The sequence below is a fragment of the Poecilia reticulata genome, linkage group LG5 (genome assembly GCF_000633615.1).
Source record: "Poecilia reticulata strain Guanapo linkage group LG5, Guppy_female_1.0+MT, whole genome shotgun sequence".
Classification (NCBI taxonomy): Eukaryota; Metazoa; Chordata; class Actinopteri; order Cyprinodontiformes; family Poeciliidae; genus Poecilia; species Poecilia reticulata.
This window is the reverse complement of record NC_024335.1, coordinates 13595564-13618486: the sequence shown is the minus strand read 5'-3', so window position 1 is coordinate 13618486 and position 22923 is coordinate 13595564. Positions and strand designations below refer to the sequence as shown.

Sequence of the window (22923 nt, the reverse complement as noted above, 5' to 3'; positions counted from 1 at the left end):
AATAGGTGCCTGCCATGCAATGCATGGAGGCAGTACTGACTTGCTTCGCAAGTCAGTACTGCTCTCCTTATGCATTGCTATGGCATGCCCCTAATTAGTCTAGAGTTAAGAAACAACACACCACTGCTCTTCGTTATTGTCAAATAAATTCCAAAAACATCTAGTGTCACTCGTAAGATCTCGTTTTAGTTTTTTCTTGAAGAAAAGCCAAACAGAAACACTTTTTGGCTCAGTAACAAACAAGTTTAACATTCAGTGCATGACTGGATGTAGCCTTATTTTTTTTTTGCAGGTGTTGCATTTATTGGTGATGGTGCTGATGACCCTGTGACCACAACAGTCTGAGTTGCATCTTGCAAACATAAGCAGCTGTCCACGTAAACTATTAAGGTCAAAACCCTGCTGAAAAGCACAGAAAGCCACAAAGTGCACAGAGTAGCCAGTGTTGGCTGATAATAAGGCAGCATTAAGATGAAGTAGTCCACTGCCTACTGAATGAATTCAGTTGGAGTTTGTACACACTGCATCATCAACACTACACAGGAAAATTTGACTGCCAGGGAGACTGTCAAATTTGTCATTTTCTGTTTTCTTGTTTTTAAAAAAGTTTACTTGTAAGGAAAGTTGTAAGCGGTAATGTTAAACTGCTTGGGAAAGAGGTATTTATTGATCATGATAAGATAAAATGAGATAATTGATTTGTCTCTTAGAAAATTGGACAAGGCTGCAGTCAATCAAATTTCTAACACTAATGCACAATGTTAATGTGCAAAGGAAAGCACTGACTTCAAAGTGCATTTAAACAAACATACGGTCAACCCCAGATTTTAGCATGGACTTACCGGGGCTCCAGCACAGGGCCCCGGCGTTTTGAGGCCCTGAAAGATGCTTTGTATTTTTGTGAATGAATAAGGTCTGAATGCCTTAATTTTATCACTGGCATTTGGTGGTGGTGTTGAAACGCCACCAACATTATATGTGTGTGTGCGTGTGCGTGTGCGTGTGTGTGTGTGTGTGCGCGTGGGTGCGTGTGTGTGTGTTTGTGTTTGTGCATGTTAATGTGCAACTGTATAACCATGATTAAGTAGGGCCCGCACCTTGGCTCAAGCCCCGGGGCCCACACCCTCCTAAGTCCAGTACCCGTACAAGTCAGTTCCATTGTGTAAGACAAATTGTGTAAAAAAAAACAAAAAAAAAAAACTTGTCTTACTTCACATGTAACTATGAATTTAGTCACAATGAAGGGTTTGCAATGCATATTAGTTCTGTTGTAAGACTCAGTTGGACTTAAGTCAGACTATGACAAGGTCTCTCTAAAACCTTATTTTTTAATTACTGATTTTAAGCCATTCACAGGTGGATTTGCTCTGCTTTAGATCAGTATCCAGCTACATAATCCAAGTGTCCTTGAGGATGAAGTCAMAAACTGATGGTCATACATTCTCCTTCAGGATTTCCTGGTTGACAGCAGAATTTATAAGTGTGTTGTTGATTCCCTCTTGAAGTCATTTTTGTAGGCTGGTCATTACTGGGAAGCTTCACTGCTGTTCCATGTCATTGTCATTACTACCTAATCCTCTTTGGTGTTTCCCTTGTGTTTTAAAGGTCTTTATAAATGGTTCTGTAACATTTTTTTAGACTGATAATTGTTAATGACTTTATTTCTGACCTGTCATATTAATTTATTTTGATTGGAGGATATTTTGTTTTAACCTCGATGTTGTCAGACAGTTTCTGGGTGTGGCTGGTGAAACTGAGCCGAGACATTTAGTTAATCTAAGTAAATCCATAATTTAGCAATACAAGCATTATATTTCCACACAGGTAGGTTGGTTTAAATAGCTATTTCCCCTCAATGGAATGCACAACTTCCAAATATTAGCTTTTATGCAAGTTGTCTTTGACTGAAATTGAACTCTGTTTGATCTGAAACATTTAAATATGACTAGAAAAGCAAAAAAAAAAAAACATTGTATGATTTGCACAAATGTTTTCATGTGTAATTTTATTACACTTTAACTACTATAACCTGCAACACAGTTTTCTCTCGTATGTGCTTTAGTTCTTGAAATGGAAATAAAAATAAAAGAGTCAAAATCTGAATTAGTAGGTCACACCTCATAGAAAACTGAAAATTGTCATGGATAAAGAAAAAACACCTTGTTGCGTCTCTAGACTTATTTGGTCCTTTTGACTGGCTACATGGAAGCAACTTGGCACTTTAGGGCAAAACATAGCTGTTGACATCTTTGTAGCAGTCTACTGTGTCTTTATTTTCTGTGTGAATGGAGCTCATTGTTAGGCTGCTCATGGGCCCTAGATCTATGCTAGTTTTGCAGTCCATGTTTTGTATATATATTATTTAAAGGTCTTTCACATAAGACGTTTTATGGATTTATCTGCTTAAATAGACAACAATTTCACAGTTTGGGAGAAATATAATAAAAATGTCCAGTCAATTCTCTCCCATCCCCTCTGCCCCCCCCAAAGTACTACAGTACACACTCAGTTGAAAACTAAATGAAACGCATTTGGACATTTATGTTAATGCATCCATTTGTGCATGTCATTCTGTGCAGTGGGTACATTTTAATACCGCTGCATACTGAAATTTTGACAGTGATGTGCAAGCAGGTTATAAACTGGGACATTCTGTCTAGAAGGAACAGTTTTCTTTTTAGAGTTCTACTCGTCAGTGCTTTGAGCTGTATGAATAAAATTCCATCAGTCTTTATCATATTTAGGTCGTTAAGGATCGCTTAAAAGCCCACACAAAGTGCAAAACTCACAGGTTCAAAACAGGGTCTTTGGCTGATTAGAAATCCTTTCATGGCTGCCTTTTTGACAGTATGAGTGACGGCTCCATCAGCCTCCTATGAGCACCGCTTCAAGGTGTGTTTTGTTGTGTAATTCAAAGCACATTTCAGGCTGCCTGCAAACTGAGGGAAGGGCTAATCAGCCTTTTAAGCGGAAAACACCTGCAGTACCATTAAGAAGCAGATGTGTCAAAATGTAGTGCCATAAAACACGAAGTAACTGCAGTAATCTGTAGCTCTGAGAGTAGATTTTCTGATGATTTGGGTATGATGCATACGATACTGTATAAGTTAGGCATTTATTTGTGATGTAAAATCCAATCTTGCAAAGATACTTGGAAAAGTGCACACAACATTTTACTAACTATTTTGAACAATAATAGCAGCAAACATTCTGTCAGTCTTATGCAACATCTAAAATATTATATTATTGCAAGTCTCACTCACTGTTTTTACATCTAAACATCTGACTTGTTTCTATTTCTCCATATCCCACATGCAGATGCATTCACACATACATGCCTTTTAGACTTATTCAAATTTTGTCATGTTATAACCAAAATGCCAAGACAATTGATTAGGATTTTATGTTGTGTAGCAGAGCACAATTGTGAAGTGGAAAGGAAAGCAATACTTGTTTTTCAAAGTCTTTTTACACATCCCTGGATAGGGAAATCTGCACACATGCTAAGCCTCATTGAGGCGATACTACTCATTACCAGCTATTGCTGCAATACCACCCTCAGGTCTTTTGGATTTCCACATCTGTGGATGAACTTTTGAAAGCTAATAGTAACCAAATTTGAGCTGCTGTTTGATGCATTTCATCCTTTTTAATTCATATTTCTTTGTTGTAAATGTATGCTTCATACACCACAATGCTGATACCTTTTTAACACATATCATTTTGGTCTTGGTGCTGTCCTGAACAAAGTGCTATCTTTGTCATTCCTTATCCAAATACATTTTGGGGTTATGATTTCATATATAATTTTTGTCTGGACTTTTTTTCCCCCAATTAAAAATAGATTTTCTCCAAAGAATGCAAGCTGTCTGTCTACTGGCTAAAAAGATGTATAACTGCTCTAAAATGACCTCACATATAACATTACTTCATATCACCTTGTTGTGAAAAGAAAAAAAAAAAACTTATGAAAGGTTGTTAGCTTACAGCCCTAGAGGCGCAGTAAATGATCATGTGATAGTTTATTGATTCTTAAAAGGGAGCAGGCTTCTTACCGTCCTGGCTCTGTGGGGGGAGGAGTGAGAGGGTCAGCAGTCAAAGTCACCTAAAGAATAGCAGCCCGGGAGCCGACTGACTGATGTTCTCGTTCTAAAGAATATTTTATCTTGAACTTAAGGAGCTTTTATATTTGATTGCCCCAAGCAAACTGAATCATATCAGCCCACGTAAAACAATATTAAACAAACTTAAAAAAAAAAAAAGAATTCTCGCTAGGAAGCGTCTCTTTTTTACACTGTGCTTTGTATGCTATGTATGTTTACTTATTTTGATCAAGCTAAGAGAATGCAGGATCAAGAAAAAAAAAAGCCCCATGGCATAAATCTTATTAAATTTAGTGCTCTGCAGTTTTTAGGGMCAATTTGATGAAATCATGCAGGGGCCCTAAATTAYATTATTTTGATTATGCCCCCCCTCACTCCCCGTCTGTGCTCAGAGGAAGTGTGCTCAGAAACCTCTACTCATAGCTGACTTCAGGGTTTGTGTTTCTGGCCTTTCCTGTGCTGAAAGGACTGAGCCGTATTTTTACGCAGGTGTTAACCTGTCGATGTGTGTGGATATTTCTGCTGAGTGTATATTCAAATCTCTGAATGGCTGGATATGTGTGTGCTCAAATGTGTGTGTGTGTGTGTGTGTGTGTGTGTGTGTGTGTGTGTGTGTGTGTTTGTGCATGTAATAAAGCCACCGTGAGGTCTTGGTAATTCCTCACACAGGGAGATTTCTGCTGAGTTCACATTTCCACTTTGGTTTTTCAATAGAGTGGCCTTTTAAAGGAGAGCTATCAATAGCACTTTCCACAATCTAGGAGTTAAGTCTGTCAGCACACTCCCAAGATCTGTCAGCAGTTTTAGAACAATACTGCCAAAATTTCTTTTGTGGCATTTTTTTCCCATTACAGAAATATGGGATTTTCTTTTGAATTTGCAAAGGTAGCAACTTAGTTACTTATTGGCTCAAGGAAGCTTTATCCAACTGTGAGATTTGTATAAGTGCCGATGTCCGATTCCTTCGGCTTCACTTTTTATAACATTTTTATTTCGTTTTCAATAAACACCCCGGACTCAGCTGTGAGCAACGACAAGATAAAGACTAAAAAAACCACGAAAATATGGCACCACTGCATCTCTTTCACTTGTTTGACCTTGGAGAGCAGAAATTGTATGTTTTTATTCATTTTTTTTCACAAAAATAATTTCTAGTTGTAAGGAAACTCATCTTTATGTGGTTTGGAGAAAACTTTTTTTCACAGTTCCTTTATTTAACATTTAACCTTGCTGCCTTATTTATCAGAACTTTTAAAGCTAAAATAAATAAGCAAAACTGCAAACGCTTTAGAAGTATAAGGTGCAGCAAAAATAAATATCCCGGTGCTAAGTAAATGGAATTTGTCATGTCTTGACGATGTTTAGCAGTGGAGCTGTGTGCATTGTGGAAACGGTTCAATAAGAAGGGGCGGCAGATATTTATGGAGCAGATTTATGACCCGAGGACAAACAGAGCTCTAATATGGTCAGCCCATTGCTTGTGCAGTCTTACAGAAACAGCTGTTTCCAGGAGGGGGCGCTAAAACAGGTAAAACCCCAGTGTTCTTCCTGAAGAGAATGGAAACAGATGGAAGTGTGAGATTTGCATTCAAGCAGCTCCCACTTAAGGCTGTGCTCTTCCCTGGGCTGTGTCATTTGCATTAAAAAATGATTTCCCCTCCCCTCTCTCCTTGAGCTACATGACTCACTACACGTTGTAGGCTCAGATAAGTTGTGAAGGCGTGCGCAAATATACACCCGGATCGATGGCCAAGCTGCTAAAATCACTCAAACCTGATGTGAATGTGTGCAGTCAACCAGAGGATTTGTGTATCAGCATTGTTCTCTTTTTCCACACGGGCAATTTTAATGACAGGAGATCAGTTTATCGTCMGACTTGTGCTGGCAAATGGTTCTTTTTTGTTTTTTGCAATGGCGGAGATGAGTCTTATCATTTAGATGGAGATGAATTTTCCTGCACCAGGGTAATACTGAGCTCTGTATGGAAGCTTGACGCCACTGCAACACTAAATGACTGCTATCACTGCATCTCATGTGATTTGCTGGCAGAGCATTACATCTGCATTTAGGTATGAGGAGACGGTAAACACACAGTGAGAATTGCTTCCATTTACAACGATGTCAATGTTGTGCTGTAGAACTTCTGAAAACATTGAGAAATTTTCGTTAATCAGTGTCTCTGCATGCATGATTGCTGTTCCATTTGACAGCGCTTGTTGAATTCAAACATAAGCACACATCAGTCTGTCTAATGAGGTGCTGATTAGGTGATCTTTTGAACTCTATAACACTGGGGGAGAGCTTGCTGTACACATGAAATCAGTGAATGAAAATGCATCTTGCTTTTGTGCCAATGGCATCATCACCTTCGCACACATGCGACAATATAGAATACACAGTTTAAACCAAGATGAGCACAAAATTATATGATTTTTCCTTTCTTGGATAATTGAAAAAAATGTTGTATGTGTTGTACTCAGAAACGCATGCTAAATGTGAAATCAGAAAACCTACAGATTTTGCTAATGTACATGACCCTAAAATGACCAGAGTTTGGCCTAAAAACAAAGAGAAAAACAAAACATATGTTATAATTAATTTCTGTGCAGTTTTTTTTTCTGTCAGCGTGAGGTGTGCTTTTTGTTCTGATTCCAAAATGAAAAGTATGCAAAGTTTTTTTTTTGCTGCGTTCCAAATTATGGCACTTCTAAGTAGATGTTTACCTCATACGTCTTTATCTTTGTTTTCCGTTTCTGCTGCTGCAGGCTCTGCAAGTGTTATTCTGATGTTGCAAAGAGGGGCAGATTTAATTAGTTTAGATGGGTCTCTCCTATATGCTGGATGTTGTCATATTATCAGTCATGTGGGGGAGGATGAAAACTCACTGCCAGCACAAACACAGGCACAGTGATTGCTGTGTCAACAAGATTTTCCCCTGTGATGTTATGCAGTCTGCTTCATTCAAAATAACAGCAGTGAAAAAGCAAACTGCTGCCATGACAGATAATGATTTGACAGCACACCGGAACAAGTTAATTTAAGTGTAACCTTTCCATGAGACTATTTACACACCATCTCGTGGGCTGTTCTTAGTACTAGTATTTCAATAGTCGTCTGGTCATCGTCGTATGTAGTACAGTACCTGGTCGTTTTCCAGAATTTTCTTTTTCTCCTTTTTAATTGTTAACCTAGTATACTGATGTGTATTGTTCAGTTATTTTAAAAGTTTGCAAAGAACTTCTAAAAAAGAAGTTTTTACTGCCAGTGTTGCTAAAGTATAGTTTATTTCAACTTTTCTGATCAAATCTATGAAAAACACAAAAGATAACAGAGTTTGGCAAATAGAATGGTATTTTTCCCTAACGGTGTTTCTAAAACTCCCAAATGGAAACTACTACCTTTCAAATGAAATCCCATGATAAATGTGAGAGAAAAATAGGGAAAAAAAGAACAATTTTAACTCTTGATTAGATTTTTTTTTTCACCACTTTTATATATAGTAGATAACTTGTGTACTATAGTGTTAAAACCGCACATCACAAACTGGTGCCACAAGCTGCAGTGGCCATGTTTGTATTTTTTGCCAGATGCCATGTTTTATTTCCTTCTATAATGCTAAAAGATAAAAGGAACAAAGCAGAAAGGCTGCTGTGGAGCACAAAATGGACAGTTTCCAACAAAGGGTTAGAAATATGGTCCTGTTTCCACTGAACAAAAATAGATCCTCTTAAAGACATCTTTATCATTTGCAAGTAGCAATACGTGTTCCGTAAGACTTTAGGGAGCATGCTTTTACATGCTTGGATTGCAAACAACTATTCGACCCCCATCAACAAGCACTTAGCCTCCTCTTCCTCTCTGTGAAATTAACTTGTAATGAGGCACGCAGCACTCAGTGTTGGTTTAACTGTGCTAATGTTTGGGTACCTTCCAGGGTCTCAGCAGCACCAGCAGCAGCCGAGCCTGGTGCATCAGATCGTTGTCTGGGAGAGGAGCTTCCCGTGGAGCCGCCGTCTGATTCAGGAGATCGCAGCAAAGAAACCGTTCAGGGAAGCTCTGACTCGAGGGACATCTCTGAAGGTACCAAACAAAATTATACTGACACTGAACTGATGTACCTTATATTGCAGTTAAAGGGTTTAATATCAGGCCAGAAAGATTAAGCCTACTGTAAGCTTGCCCTGGGATTCAGGCTCATTCCACTCATGTATTATAGTGTTCGCACTGTGGACAGATCTGATGGAAAACCAATTGTACCTCCAGAGATGCGTAAACAATACCGTGGTCACACCATAAAGAAACTGCCAGTGAAAATTGTGCACCAGTTGGCAGTACACACTGCATGGTACCACTTTGATCAAAGGTGGCAACACCACCACATTATGCATCCAGAGTCGGTGTGTAACTTATTGATTACTGCAGTGAAAAAAACATGAATATCATATACACACATATATAGGAATACACATCAACACAGCAAACAATGACTCAAACACACCTGTGTTCTGCTGGGATTTGATTCCTGTGCAGACATGACATGAATCCAATTAATTCAGGATGGGGATCAATAGAGATCCATTTCCATGGGGAAAATTGCTTTTGGATTTTGACTCGGTCAGCAGGGCTGCCGTTATTTGAAACCGGCTTAGAAATGAGAGATGCAAAGGAGCAATACTGCACAACATTTTTTTTTAATGTCTTCCTCTGATGATTTTCATACACAGGACTCCTCATACAAAGTAGTTGAAAATTCTAAATTATATAAAACTTTTCTTTCTGACATCTATATTTATGAAGCAAAAAAAAGGCAAAAAGCAAACTAACTTAACACGGGGTAAAATCTAATGAGAAATCTTTCTCTTGTATTAATGTTTTTATGCTTGGTGCTTTGTAATTTTAGTCTTTAAACATCAGAGTCCAGAATGTATTTTGCATAATAATAACCTGCCAGCTTGTGCAAATTGGTTCTACATGCTGTCAGAGTTTTTCCACGTTGATCAAATATACTTTATATGGTTCATTATGAATAATGAAGTGATTCCTGTTTGAAGAAGCAATCATTTGCCTTCAGTCCTTGAATGTGGTCATGACACATGAGATTGTGATGTTCTGACATTGATTTGTAAATGCTTCTCTCTTTTCTACTTATAACAATTAGTTCTATTTATCATGATGGAGTATGTCTTGCCTGAAACAACTTTGACCTAGAGTTACTGTGCTGCCATATAAAGCTGAATAAACTATGCAAGCACAGCAAGGAACTTTTTCCTCACAAAACTTGAAGGAACAAGCGATGTTCCTCAAGGGACCAGTAGGATCTCTGGGCCTCCTAAATTCAGTCGCTTTCCTCTTTCTGCTTACACCTTTCTGACTGCACAACTAGGTGGAAATATATGAAAAGAAATATGTATATTTTTTCAATTATGAAAAAAACGGCAACAATATTTTAAAATACATTTTCCTTAAGGGTTTCTTCAAGGTCCTTTAGAATTTTAGTCTGAATAATCCACAACAGGAAAGCACGTCTCCAGTAAGATTAATTAAAAACGGTGATTGTTGCTGTTCAGAGCTTAGAAGAGTGTGTAGACAAATCAGGGTTTAAAACCAAATCAATAAAGCTCACTGAGGTAAATTAGGCTGAAACACTCTCAAAGCAGTTAATGACAAATTCTGCCAGGCATGGAGATGGAATGGGTCAATAGCTCAAACAAGCTGGATACAATCGTGTTAAGTCACGTGGACAAAGCCGTTAGAGCAACATCCACAAGAGATGTGCTTGATCTCCCCAAGGACAAGAACCTTTAAATAAAGCGCCTGGCCACTTAATTAGGTACACCTATTCAACTGCTTGTTAAAACAGACAGCAAATTAGCCAATCATGTTGCAGCAACTCGACACATTTAGGCCTCTAGACATGAGAAGATGAGTTGAAGTACACAGAATCAGAAAGGGGAAGAAAAGTGACTTGAGTGACTTTGAATGATGTGTGGTTGTTGGGACTTGACAGATGTTAACCATATTTTTCTTAAACATCTGGTCTAGTAGAAATTCCAGGCATAACTATCTCTTTGGCTTACAGAAAATGGTCCCGGAAAGATAAAATATCCGTTGTGCGGCCATTATACAGATGAAAAATGCTTTGTTTGTGTACATTTTCAGAGCAGAATGTGCAGACTGCTTTGAGATGATAATAAGGCAGCAGTAGCTTGAACAAAATACAGCAAACCTACCTTGTTTACCTGAAACCAGACGTTGCTTTTTCTACGTTTTCCACATCCCTGCTCTATAGTGGATCTTAGAGCAACATCAATGACTCAGTTGGACGTCCTTAAAAATGTTTTAATGAGTTATATTGCGAACTGAAGCTGACTGTATTGTATTATAACTAGGGCCACAACAGAATGCATCTAAATGCATACATTTAAATTTAGATTGAAACTGAATTGAACCTCGTTCAGTTTCAACCTAGGCGCAGAAAGCAACAAAACATCGTAGTATTTGCCACTCCTATAATTTGAAAGCAGGAAACTGAAGCTACAGTTCAAACAGATTCACCAAATTTGGGCAAAATAGACCGGAAAAAAACTGCCTGGTCAGATGAGTCTCAGCTGCAACATTCAGTTTGGAAAGCTCAGAATTGGGTGTAGACAACATGAAAGAATGAATCCACCCTGCATTGAATCAGTGACTCAAGCTGCTGCTGTTGCAATAATGCTGTTGGTAATAGTTTCCTGGGACACTATAGGCTCCGTAGCCTTAGGCTGTATTGCTTAAACACTGCAACCTACCTGTGGATGTCCATCTCTTTATGACCACGGTGTTCACATTTTCTGAAGCTCATAAGATCTTGAACTTGAACAAAACAATAAAATACGTTTCACACTGTACTCCAGTGGGCTCCACAATCACTAGCTGTCGGTTAAACAAAGCACTTTTGGAATGTGGTGGAATGGGAGATTTGAATTGTGGATGTGTAGCTGACCTGACAAATCTGCAGCAACCTCATAGTTATCTCTGAGGAATATTTCCGACAGCAAATTGAATCTATACCACTAAAACTTAAAGCAGGTACTAGCAAGGTGTTCCTAATGAAGTGGCCAGTGAGTGTATTCATAGGTCTAAGTTCTTTTCTAGCAAAAGCAAATATATTTTGGTCTGCCTCAAAAGATTCAGGCGAGAGGAAAAACTGCATGTGAATGTCTTTGTGTTTTTCCGTCTTGAGAGCAACAACATTTTGATCTATCAACAGAAAGTCCTAGAATGCCACTGCAAAAACGATTGAAGCTAAAAGGCAAAACTCATGTGTTTGTGCGACTTGATGAAACTTTGTTTTTCTTGTGTTTTTTTTGTCTATCTGTGCGGCTGACACAGAGGTAGGAGCACCAGAGGCTTCGTTAGAGGTGATCTATGATGACGTTCCCAGCGAGGAACCTCTCTCCCCTGATGAAGGTCGGCGGCTGCAGAATTGTGTTTGCCTCAAATGTTTGCTCTCTCATGACCTCCCACCTGCAGCCCCTGACCTGCTGTGTGTTTGTGTGTTCAGCAGACATGATCTATGAAGATGTCCAAAGAGAGAGTGGTCCTTTGGAGGCAAACAACGGGTGGAGCTCCAGTGAGTTTGAGAGCTACGATGAGCAATCTGATAACGACGCCAAGCTGCCGGCAAGAAGCAAGGTAGACCCCATGTCAAATCATTCCTGATATGTGTATATGGCATCTAGACAGGCCTGGTTGTTTGGGTCGGTTTTTCAGCACTTAAAACAATATCAAGGAGAATATTTCATTCGCTGCCTCTCTTTTGCAGTACTCTTTATTAATGTATAGAAGTGGAAGGAAGCGGTAAAGGACATGAAAAATGCATAAAAGGCTGTCAAGTTTTACGCGAGCATTGTGAGATGAAAGTAAACATGAGACATTTCTGTTTGAAAAGCCACAGATTTCCTTGCCTCTTTTCTGCCAAGACTGCCGGTAATCACCGTGATGCTCCACAGTGTGCCGCTTCCACATGATGGCACTGTGTGCACATTGACATTGTGCTGCGTTTTCTTTATGCTCCAGAAGCTTTAAATGTGGCTTCATCACTGCAGACATATGGAAAATCTGTAGTTGAGTCATTACTAATGTATAGATTTATACCTGCTTTCAGTCAAACCTGAACATTGAAGGTGTTTCTGCATGGATAATACTCTACTGTAATCTAAGAGGATGTAGAGTTGAACTAATAATTTGAAAAACAAATGAGGCCAGAGGTAACAGAAATCCTTCTTGATGTGGGACGGGGAAAATGAGTTGCTTGGTAATTACAGTTGGGTGCGATGTGAAAAATCCCCCCACCGTTCTGTTGGTAGGTTTGTCTCAGACCGCTGAACAAAAGGAAGAATTCAGGTGTGCTGGATTTTACAATTAATGAAAAAGGCTCAACTATTACAGTCCAGCAGCCTTCATCAGAAACACATTGTTTTTAATTAGTTTCGCCCAATTAATTTTTCACCCGGTGAAGCTGAAGTTCCTGTTTAAGAAACCTGGGAGAGGTGCAGTAAAGTTTGTTTAGTTAATATTTGCTCCAAACTGCTTGCAGCCACTCTGAACCCTACATAAATCAGCGACCATTAGACACGACACCTTTGACCAAAGCAGTGCTCCGAGCTTTCACTCTCTGCGCTTGTGATTAATTCCCAGTGTTTCTCGGCTTTTCATTCCCCTTGATCACTTTGCATGCATTTCCTCTTCTGGTTTCTTTTTCCTGCTTTCCTCTTCCCGTTGGCTTTTGTGGCTTAACACTCCATGCACCTGTGCCCCACCCGCCCCCATCCGATCCCCCTGTAGCTCTCACCTGAAGTGCATCGGCTGAGGGAGCGGTGTGCCAGGACCAAACGTGAACTGGCTATGAGGCTGTCTGGAAAGCACAACTATGACATCAAGGTATAACCCCAAGCAGCAACGGAACACAGTTACAGCGGGCCTTAAAAATGCATACCAGGTTTTTGAGAGTTAAAAATATTGACACTGCCCCTGAACAATTTCCAAGATTTTTCTACCTTCAGTGTGAGATATATATATTCTATACAACGCAAATGAAAAACAAGTAAATGTATAAGGGGGAAATATACTGTACAGTAAGAATTAAATTAGGTAAAATAATCGGACTGCATAACTGCAAATTCTATGAAACTCAGTTCAGCATTCTTTCTGTCTGTGAAAAGACCTTTCATCAGTTTCAGTGGCAACAGTGAAAAAACAGCTGATATTCACTCTGTTCTGAAAGTGACAACGATCTCATGTGTTCTTCACATATCTGAACAAAGAAGAAGGGCTTTATTAAAACAGAATGCTTATATATCAAAGGGGACATCTTGATCTGGCTAAAATCTCCACAGGACAGTTTGCCTGAAAGAAACAAAGTTTTGGTATGTTTGGCACAGAAACAGGCTCATTACAATTGGAACATCGTGTGTAGTGATGGTAGCATCATTATTCTTAGGAGTGGAAATGTATTTGTTAAATTGCATAAAATTCTGAATAGTGAAAAATTTCAGTAAGTTTTTTTTTAATCCAAGACCTTCAGCTATCTATTGTAGTCCAGACATAAAAGGATGACTTCATGAGAGAACATGTAAAGCTTTCCATTTGCTGAGAACAGAACAGGATTGGACTGAACTTTTGTGGAAGTTTGGATGAAGACCTGGGAGGAGACGTGTTTCAGTCAGGTAGTTTAGGAGAATTTTCCAAGGTTGTTAGTTTTAAGGCATAAGCATTTATGAAAGCAGGCTGTCGCAGCTCTTCTCTTCATATGGTTTCTCAAATAACCCATTTATTAGATGTTCTTGTTTTAATTAGACACAACATATGTCACACTAAAGGTGGATTAAATTTCCTTTTTTTTTTTTTTTAAGTCTCAAAAGGCTGTAATTTTAATTGGGGTGTGTACACTTTCGAAGCCCACTTTGTGTCACATAATTTCATAGCGGAACTCAACTCCCTCTGCTACATGTTTAACTACAGGATTGATGATCACCCAGAGCTGATAAATGCAATCTGTTATGCTCAGCTGACACAATGGCTTAATTGGCTCGCTGTGCCATCCTTCTTAGCTCTTCCTCTGCTCTGTGGCTTTGCTTTGAGACTATTGATTGGCCTGTTAGGCTCCCTTTTTATGTTTCCCTGCCTTGTTTAATATCAAGACAAATTCATGAAACTCATTAATTATTTAATAATAGTCTGCGTGTTTGCCTCCATAAACATCGGTGCAACTTGCCACCACTTTCTGACCTACTTTCTCGCAGTAGCATCATTTAAAAATACTACTCCCCTGAGTGTATTCTGGGTCTGTGGAGTCTGGTTGCATGGCCTCTGCGATGCTCAGGGTGGAGTTTGTGGTCAGCTGAATTTTTCCCACGCAGAGCAAGGCAGCTGATGTGGATCTCCCTCTCTTACCATAATCTTTCCATGATATGCTCACAGGCTCTCTGATTAGAAAGCCGTACAGCGACCCACGGGGGAGTCGCAGATGGTGAGGCTCATGATGAGCCTGCTGAGCGCCACTTCTCTCTGTCTCTCTCCGGAGGAGCACCGTAGGTTATCAAGCCACCGCAACATGGCACTTCCCTCCAGCTCTGATGCTCCTTTGTTGTCTCTGTGTGCTCCACGCAACCAGGTTCAGCAGCTCATGAGGGCGGCAAGAACCGGAACGAAGGATGGACTCGAGAGGACTAAAATAGCCGTCATGAGAAAAGTGTCATTCCTGCAGAGAAAAGATCAAATGGGTAATTGAGRAAATTTTTAAAACTTTGCTGCTCTTGAGTTATCACTATAGAACGTTGTGTAATTTCTAAAGGAATCTGTACATGCTTTAAAATTCATTGGAGCTTTTATAGCATAAAAGACAGTTTACTTGGGTAAAAAAATCCAGCCTTGCCAAGCCGAATAGGAGTATCCAAGATGGTTGGGTTAGAAAGTCTTTTTTTTTTTTTTCTGAAATCCCTTGAGGCAAACATGAAAGTACTGTGGAAGAAGAGATCTTACTGATTATATTTAAAATAAATGAAAAAGACAAGCTTTTGCAATTTCAAGTAAGATGCGGTGTGGGGTGCGGGTGAGAAAAGTTTCTGGTGTGTAAGAGAGAAAACATCCCATGTGGTATCATGGAGCTTGTGTTTCAGGAACCTTACAGTATAGACAGATCAGCATCAATGAATGGATAGSAGCATCATTAAGATAGATGACAGACTCACGCCTGTAACACATCTTTAAGTCATCACACAAAGGATAGGAAGGACAGTGATGCTATTTTCAGGTATTGATCGCCTGAAATCTTCAATGCTTTGTGTTTTTCATCCAAAAATCCTCTGTTATAATTTTAAAGGCTTTAATTGGACTGATGAAACCTTCTGCTGTGTCTTAATGGCTACGAGTGAATTGGGATTTTCAATGCAGAGATAAGAATGTGTTGAATTGCTTTTGTGCCTGTTTTACTCCTACATACAGTATTGCCCTGAATTTTCCTCCTTTGCCTATTCTTTACTTCTCTCTTTCTCTCTCTATCTCACATTTCCTCTGCTCTCTCCCTTTTTTATTCTTCAGAGAGTTCAGAAGTTTCTTCATATTTTAGAGGTAATAAACTTAGCGTGTCACTGTGTCTCCAGCTGCTCTGCGATCTGAAGGCTGCCTTTCTGTTATTCTCCGTCCTTGTCACATTCTCTGTTACACACAGACACACACACGCACATGCACACATTACTGAGGCACAGCAACAATCTGAAACTGCTCTCCTTTTTTTTTTTTTTTTTTTCATTTTTGAAATCTGCAGAGGAGGATGATGATGCTGGATACCTGGATGTGGCTGTGTCAGAAGTGAAGCATCCTCCCCCGCAGCTGAGCCCCATGCCAGAAGGGTTGACCAACCACCAGGTGCAGCTGACAGCAACCCCATCATCCATAAAAATCGATAACAGCTACACTTGTTAGCAGCCTAGAATCTAGTAGTTTGACTAGAAAAGCTAAATAGTGGTAAAAGATGCAATGTTTCGTAGAGTGTATTGTTCGGGGGAGGCTTGTCACTTTGGCAAATTGAAAATGGGGCTTTCCAACATGTGGTGAAAGAGGTGAAAGGGCCTATTTGAACCCATACACAAGTAGTATTGGTACAAAGCTAAGCCTAAAAATAAACTAGACTCAAATCTCTGTTTGTTGTGTTCAGCTTAATCGGTTTACAGAAAGAGTATACAACCTGCTCACATGATTGCTTGTTCAAAAGAAAAAGAAAGGATGAAGAAAATTGATTTATTGCTCTGATGCTACTTACATGAAGCRCCCTGTCTATTTTTCTTAACATTGACTTGTTAACAATGTCTTGTTGTATTGTCTACATGTTTACTGTATTGGATATACATTATTGTTCTTCCAAAGTTAAAATGAATCACAGAGGCAGTCTTGATCAGGACCTTCTATGTCTCATATCCATCTAAAAATTGAGTCTCCACCCATAAACTCCACAAATTCTGTACCTTGTATATAACATTGGAGGCGACTAGTTATTGTATGTTTCTTTAAAAACACCATAAGGGACATTCTGTACAATTAAAGCACAAAATAACCCAGATGAAAAGTCCCAGGTAGAGGTTAATATGACATAGTTATTTCTACACACACTGTCCAGCTACTTCTAGTTCTAATCAACACCATTCACCAGGGAGCCAGTACACAAGCACAAGAGCTGAGAGACTCGTCAAATTGTGCTCTCTGACGATAGCTTTCAATGGTGTATGCGCCTATAACCAATGCAGTACTCAGTAGCCTTAGGATTACGCTTCAGGCTGTTGAAGAAGTCATTTGTTATTCACTATTTTTAATATCTGTTTGCTTTAAACTCCTGATCTTGTTTGTAAAAGCAGTGTGTTTTAAAACGGCTAGAACAGCTGCTTTCATGTCACAGCACCTCCAGTGATTCAGCTCGTTCAAACAGACCGACTCCTCCGAGTCTTTTTCTCCTGTGACTAACGCATGATTATGGTGTAATCCATCAGCCGGTGCCGTGCTTAACTGAAAGCATGCCACACACCGCAGCCCAATCATGTCCTGTTAGAGCCTGAGCTCCTGACTGATCTGTTGTCCACGCAGGTTGTCAGGCGCCATATCCTTGGCTCCATCATTCAGAGCGAGCGGAGCTACCTGGAATCTCTCAGGAGGATCTTGCAGGTGAGCTGCTTAGTCCTCCCGTCCTCTCCTGCCACATGCAATATCTTCACAGTTTAGCCACTGTGAATTACATTGAGAAGAGAAGCAGAGATATTCATCAAATTATGAAGGTGTCTGTGCATAAATAATCTTGATAAAACACCTATGCTCTTTTGGAGGGGGCTTCATGCTGCTGCAGAGAAAGAGAGGCTGTCAGGCTTGCGCGATGGGGGTGCAGTCGCTCCTCTTTAATCTCCCTTGATAAAAAGGAAAAGGAGACCTCTTATCTCATCATCACTGGAAAATAAAAGAAAAGCCCAGTGAAATAAAATTAACTACAATCAATGGTTGCTTTGTGTGCAATAAAATCTTTTATTGTCACGATAGAATGTCCTGCCTTTGTTAGGGGTTGGCATTAATGTTCATGTTCCTTTGTGAAGTTCACTGCTTTTAAAACTTTTTTTTTTTGTGTGTGATTCAAATAGAGCAGTCAAGTAGTAACGAAAATGCACTGTTTCCAGACACATAACATGATTTGGACACAAAAGACATCCTGAACAATTGGAAATGTTCAATACTGTATAACACCACAATGTAGCTGAATGGTTTCTGGTGCTGCTTTCTGATGTTCCTTGTGTCTGCTTGTAAATTACAGTGGTGGGTTAGAGACAATTCATGAGGAAATCAACACTTTCCCCTTCTGTGAAAGACCATCAACTGATGTTTTTGCTTCCATTACTATTCTGGCTCTGAATTGTGAAGAAGTGGTTGGCCAAAAATGCTTATGCCCATCAATCTGTGATTGCAATTTTCTTCCTCATTCTCACCAGGAGTACCACAGACCGTTGATGGAGGCAGAGCCGCGCATACTGAGTCCAAGGAAGATCCGGCCCATTTTCCACCGAATCAGAGAGATCACACAGTGTCACTCCATGTTCCAGATTGCGCTGGCTTCCCGTGTGGCAGAGTGGGACAGCAGTGAGAAAATCGGGGACTTGTTTGTTGCCTCGGTCAGTGTACATTACAGAAACCACACTGTTCGTTCACATCTTGACCGATGTGTTGGCGCAGATGATGCCAGATATGTACATACACTTTACTAAAAAAAAAAGACAAAATTTTTTCTTTCACAATCTGACAACAAAGTAGAGAAGGACTGAAAGAATGCAAGGAAAAAGCCATTTCTCCAAAAGACCCAGATTGAAGTTTGTAAATATCCAAGAGGAAAAAGACCTTAATTTTTAGAAACACTTCCTGTGGTTTGATAAAATAAGAAGTATTTGGTCATAATGACCATCGTTACATCTGATAGAAAATATATTACATTTTTAAGCCTGCACAGCAGCTGAGAAGTATGGGGTTAATGACGTGTCATGTGGGAGCTTTGCTGCGGTTTGGACTGATGCTTCACAATATGTGTAAATACTGAAGAAACATCTCAATACATTTGTCAGAAAGTTAAAGCTTGGTCATAAAAGGGTATTTTAAGTGAACTGTGAACCTTGGTATCAAATCAGATTAGTTACAAAGTGGCTCAAGAACAACAAAGTCATTGGTGGTATCAAAGGATATTTGCTTGCAGAGCTGAAAAGGTGTGTGGAAGGAAGTTGACCTAGAAAACAGAGTCATTTAAGAGAGCTGTGTCAGAATGATTGGGCCAAAATAGCAGCTGAACTATTGTAAGAAAATTGTTATAAACAATAGAAATTGTGGAAAGAGGCTTAAAACCAAGGTATTGCTCATCATTCTGGTTTATAGCAAAGTGAAATAACTTTGGTTATGCTAAGTGACGAAACACAGAATTAATTTAGCCTAATTTATTGCAAGACATTGAGGGGGAAAAAATAAAAGCTGTAAATGTCTATAAAGGCCTCTGGATATTTGGCTGTAAATTACATCAGTCTTTATTCTGGGGAGAATCGGTCATATTTYCCCTACTGTATCCTACTGGATCTCATTGCTACGTCTCTGTTAGCTCAGTAATGATGAGCAAACAGACATGGTTTACCCCAAACAAAATCAATTACAGGCATGATAAATATCTCCACTGCATCAAATGGTCTCAGGGATATATGTTGTCACAATTTTTAGCAGTGCTTAAGCGTCTGCAGTGTGTGTTCATCCATATGGTTTGCTCATTATTTGCCTATTAGAAGGAGTTGTTTTATTATTTTCTTTGCTGGGTGTTATTGTGCTGTTCCATTGATATTCTAAGACCTACTGTTTATCTAATGAAGCCCAGTTGACAGTGGAAATGCTAGGACCGTATACAGCCCAGCATGGGCTGCTCCTTTTTTTTTAACTTCTACCTGCAGAGTCTGCAGTAATATCTGAGCCAGCAGGGTCCTGAGGGAAACTTAGAGAAAAGAGGGTTAATTCCTTCATCTGATTTGCCAATTTCCCATTACTCCTCATATTGTCGCTATCAGCCGCCTGGCGTAGGTGTAATTGTGGAAGGAGAATAGATATTTACCACAGAACAGTCACACGCAGCTGCACTCCCACACAGTCTTCCACCTCATTCTTCTGTGTGCACCATCCTAAATGGATCGGGAGGGATATTTGTTTACCGTTTCAACAACTAGGATGAAAAACAAATGATTTATTTTCATCTTATGACCTCTTTTTACCAAGAATATATAAGTCAGGGGACATTATATGACTCTGCATGATATTGGAAAACTATACATGTTGCAAAACTAAACAATGATTCTGGTGCTGTAAGATATTTGCTATATACGTATATTTTTATTAATCTTATTCTCTTTTACAGTTTTCTAAGTCCATGGTGCTGGATGTGTACAGTGATTACGTGAACAACTTCACCAATGCAATGGCTCTCATTAAAAAGGCATGCATGTCCAAACCGGCATTCTTGGAATTTCTAAAGGTGAATATATTTCTTGTTGCACTATATTGAATTTCTACATTATTTTTGTCAAAGTATCCAGTTTATATTTTTAGTTTCTGTTTAGCTTTTTCCCCCCCAAGCCCCAGACCTAGAGAATCAATATCAAGATCAAAACTTTTCAAGTTGTAGCATACAGCTCAAGGTTAAGTCTAACAGATAGGTGAGACATCTATAAAATTCAGGAAAATCCCCCTTATACAAGCTTATATGAGTTGCATGAAAAAGTCTACATTTCTCCCTAATGGCATTCATCCAACCATGATTAAACATATGTAGGCCATGTTATTTATACCAAGGAGCAATAGGCATAGGACACACTTGGAATACCCTTTTTAACTTTGAGGTCGTTGGGATAATTTTAGTATAAACGTTACTCAAGTGTCCACTTCTCAGTGTCATAAAGACTTTCTTTTGGATGAAAAGATTTTAAATTAAGATCCACATTCAGCCCAGTAAGTGGCATTGTGCTAAAAGCTAAAATTTTGCACACTTCCATAGAGCAACTACTTCAGCAGTCTGATCTTTAGAATTACTGTGTTTTCCACAATTTTTTTTTACCAATGTTGAACCAAACATTTCTCTCCAATGTGGAATGAATGGGTGCAATCTTAGCAATATACCCCTGTTGTCTTATTAAAATATTTTATTACTGTTTCTTTGATTTGAATTAGGTTTATTTCTGACAACAAAAAAATGGTTGTTTTGTGTTTTGACAGAACTACACAGCTGTCAGTGCTGGGCATCTGTCAGCCCTGTTGGAAGGAATTTAAAATCTGGCATTAAGCTTTCATCCAAAATGCCTGAAAGTATTCTCTTTCCAAAACTAGCTTATTCTAGTTTCTTTTGGGAATGAAAATCAAAATGTGGTCACGTATAACTGTTATTTTTTTCTTGTGAAAAGGTCTATATTTACCCAGGTTTGCCTTGAAAACAGGGATTTCAGATGTCTGTTAAAGCATGTTGACATTAACAGTTGTAAAACCTACTTATATTTATAGCCTCAGACTATAGACATGATAAGCAAAAAGTTAAAAGACCTAGTTAGATTTAACTTCCTTAACATATTAAAGAAGTTAAAATGTTAAGTATCTGGTTATTTTATCTTAAATGAAAAAAATGTAATAAAATGACAATACAGAAAGCAAAACATAGTTTTACTTAGGGCTATTTTTATTGTCAACATCTCTTGAAATGATATATAAATGAAGATTTATTTTCATATGTAGCTTATTATTCTTCATATCTGCATTGTTAAAAAACACGTTGAAATTAATGATTAAGAGAAATATGCTGTAAGGAAGGATGAAAGGTTTTAATATATTGATGTTTTGGTTGTTGTTGTGTCATAGTCTCTATAACTTAAAATTAACCCATGAAAGCTAAGCAGTATTTTTGTGAATGTACAGCATTAATCTATCAGAAAATTTCTAAAGCAAAAAGTAATTAAGTAATAAAGTAATTAAAACATAAAAAAGTTTCTTGTGACATAGTTTCTCTGGTTGTGGAGAAACTGTATTAAAGAACTGATGAAATCAGGAGAATGGCAAGGTAGTTTTTAGTAAAACTTTATCTGTCAAAAAAAATGTTTGAAATTTTTGAGTAGAACAATAACCTTTTATCAGTGTTGCAGCAGAGGAACATTGAATAAAATAGGAAAAGCTACTAATTTTTGTTAAATTCCAGTAGAACATTTGAGAAGGACTGAAATGCCATTTCAAAAAATGGCTTCTGCAGTATGTCAAACTATTAGCTGACATGAAGCAGCATAAAAAAATACCTCTCACCTTCAGGAACTTTGAGTTTGAGTTGGTTTCTCTGCTGGTAGCCAGGACATCATGTACACTTTGTTCATTGTTTTATGTAGACTGTGAACATAATTTAAACAAGTTAAAAGTTATTCAAAACACGTTGCTTTTAAATCTGTGAACATTTGTGCTTTTACTGAAAAGGTATCTTTTTCCACTGAAAGTCAGTTTTCTACTGATACGCAAGATAGATGCAGACTGATTTAAAAACTGACTTAAGGTGCAAACAAAGTGGCCATTGTATTGATTCTATTTAAACATGCTGTAATTTCAAAGATCAAACTTTTCCAATTACCTTAATTTAAACGGTCACTACCCATCATGTAGAATTTAAATAATTTGCTGGTGTTCTACTGTTTTTTTTTCACTATTGAAGTTGCTGGTGACATCTTACCCATTTTGAGTTCTCTGGGTTCAGTGGGTTGAGGTGCCCAAAGGCCTAACTGGTGCTTATAGGTGTTATCTTTTTTTAAACCTCAAATTAGCATTTAAGGGACATGCCATCAGTGGAATATTTTGCTGGTAAATGCCAATGCTTCTTGCAGTTCTCTCAGGTTGCCTGGTAACAAATGCAAATTCATTCCATAAGGTCAATGACATGATCAGTAATCCATTTTATAAGCATTTTACATTTTGTAGAATGTATCATGGCTAGAATTTTGCTTTGTGGGTATAATCTTATTATTTCAGTTTTTATTTATTTTCATAAATGTTAACTAATTCTGCCATCCATTATAAGAAGAAATTCAAACCCCTTCACAATACATACATTTGCTGTCATTGAAAAACCTTATCTTTGTTGCATATTGTTTGTATTGTCTTAAAAACTCAGCTAATGAAGCTTAATCTGATTCACTTTAAGAATTTAACAGGAAAGTGGATGGGGCTATAAAGGCCTTTTTTCTAGCAATTCTGACATCCTTACAAAACA

The 22923-nt window shown here is 38.5% G+C and overlaps 1 protein-coding gene and 1 long non-coding RNA gene across 2 annotated transcripts in view; one reads left to right on the top strand and one right to left on the bottom strand.

Annotated features, from left to right (window-relative positions):
- The window catches only part of arhgef10la (Rho guanine nucleotide exchange factor (GEF) 10-like a), a 131819-nt gene that overhangs the window by 14579 nt on the left and 94317 nt on the right, over positions 1–22923 (top strand). The window contains exons 3-12 of the mRNA XM_017304635.1: positions 8038–8183; positions 11475–11552; positions 11647–11777; positions 12930–13025; positions 14758–14866; positions 15684–15713; positions 15910–16010; positions 17220–17297; positions 18107–18286; positions 20050–20166. Coding sequence (XP_017160124.1) covers positions 8038–8183; positions 11475–11552; positions 11647–11777; positions 12930–13025; positions 14758–14866; positions 15684–15713; positions 15910–16010; positions 17220–17297; positions 18107–18286; positions 20050–20166 — 1066 coding nt within the window. The remainder of the gene's footprint in view (positions 1–8037; positions 8184–11474; positions 11553–11646; positions 11778–12929; positions 13026–14757; positions 14867–15683; positions 15714–15909; positions 16011–17219; positions 17298–18106; positions 18287–20049; positions 20167–22923) is intronic.
- Positions 18286–19818, bottom strand: LOC103464772 (uncharacterized). Its single transcript, XR_533709.1, has 3 exons — positions 19750–19818; positions 19498–19632; positions 18286–18375 (listed from the first exon to the last, which is right to left on the bottom strand). It is a non-coding gene; the product is annotated as an uncharacterized LOC103464772 (long non-coding RNA).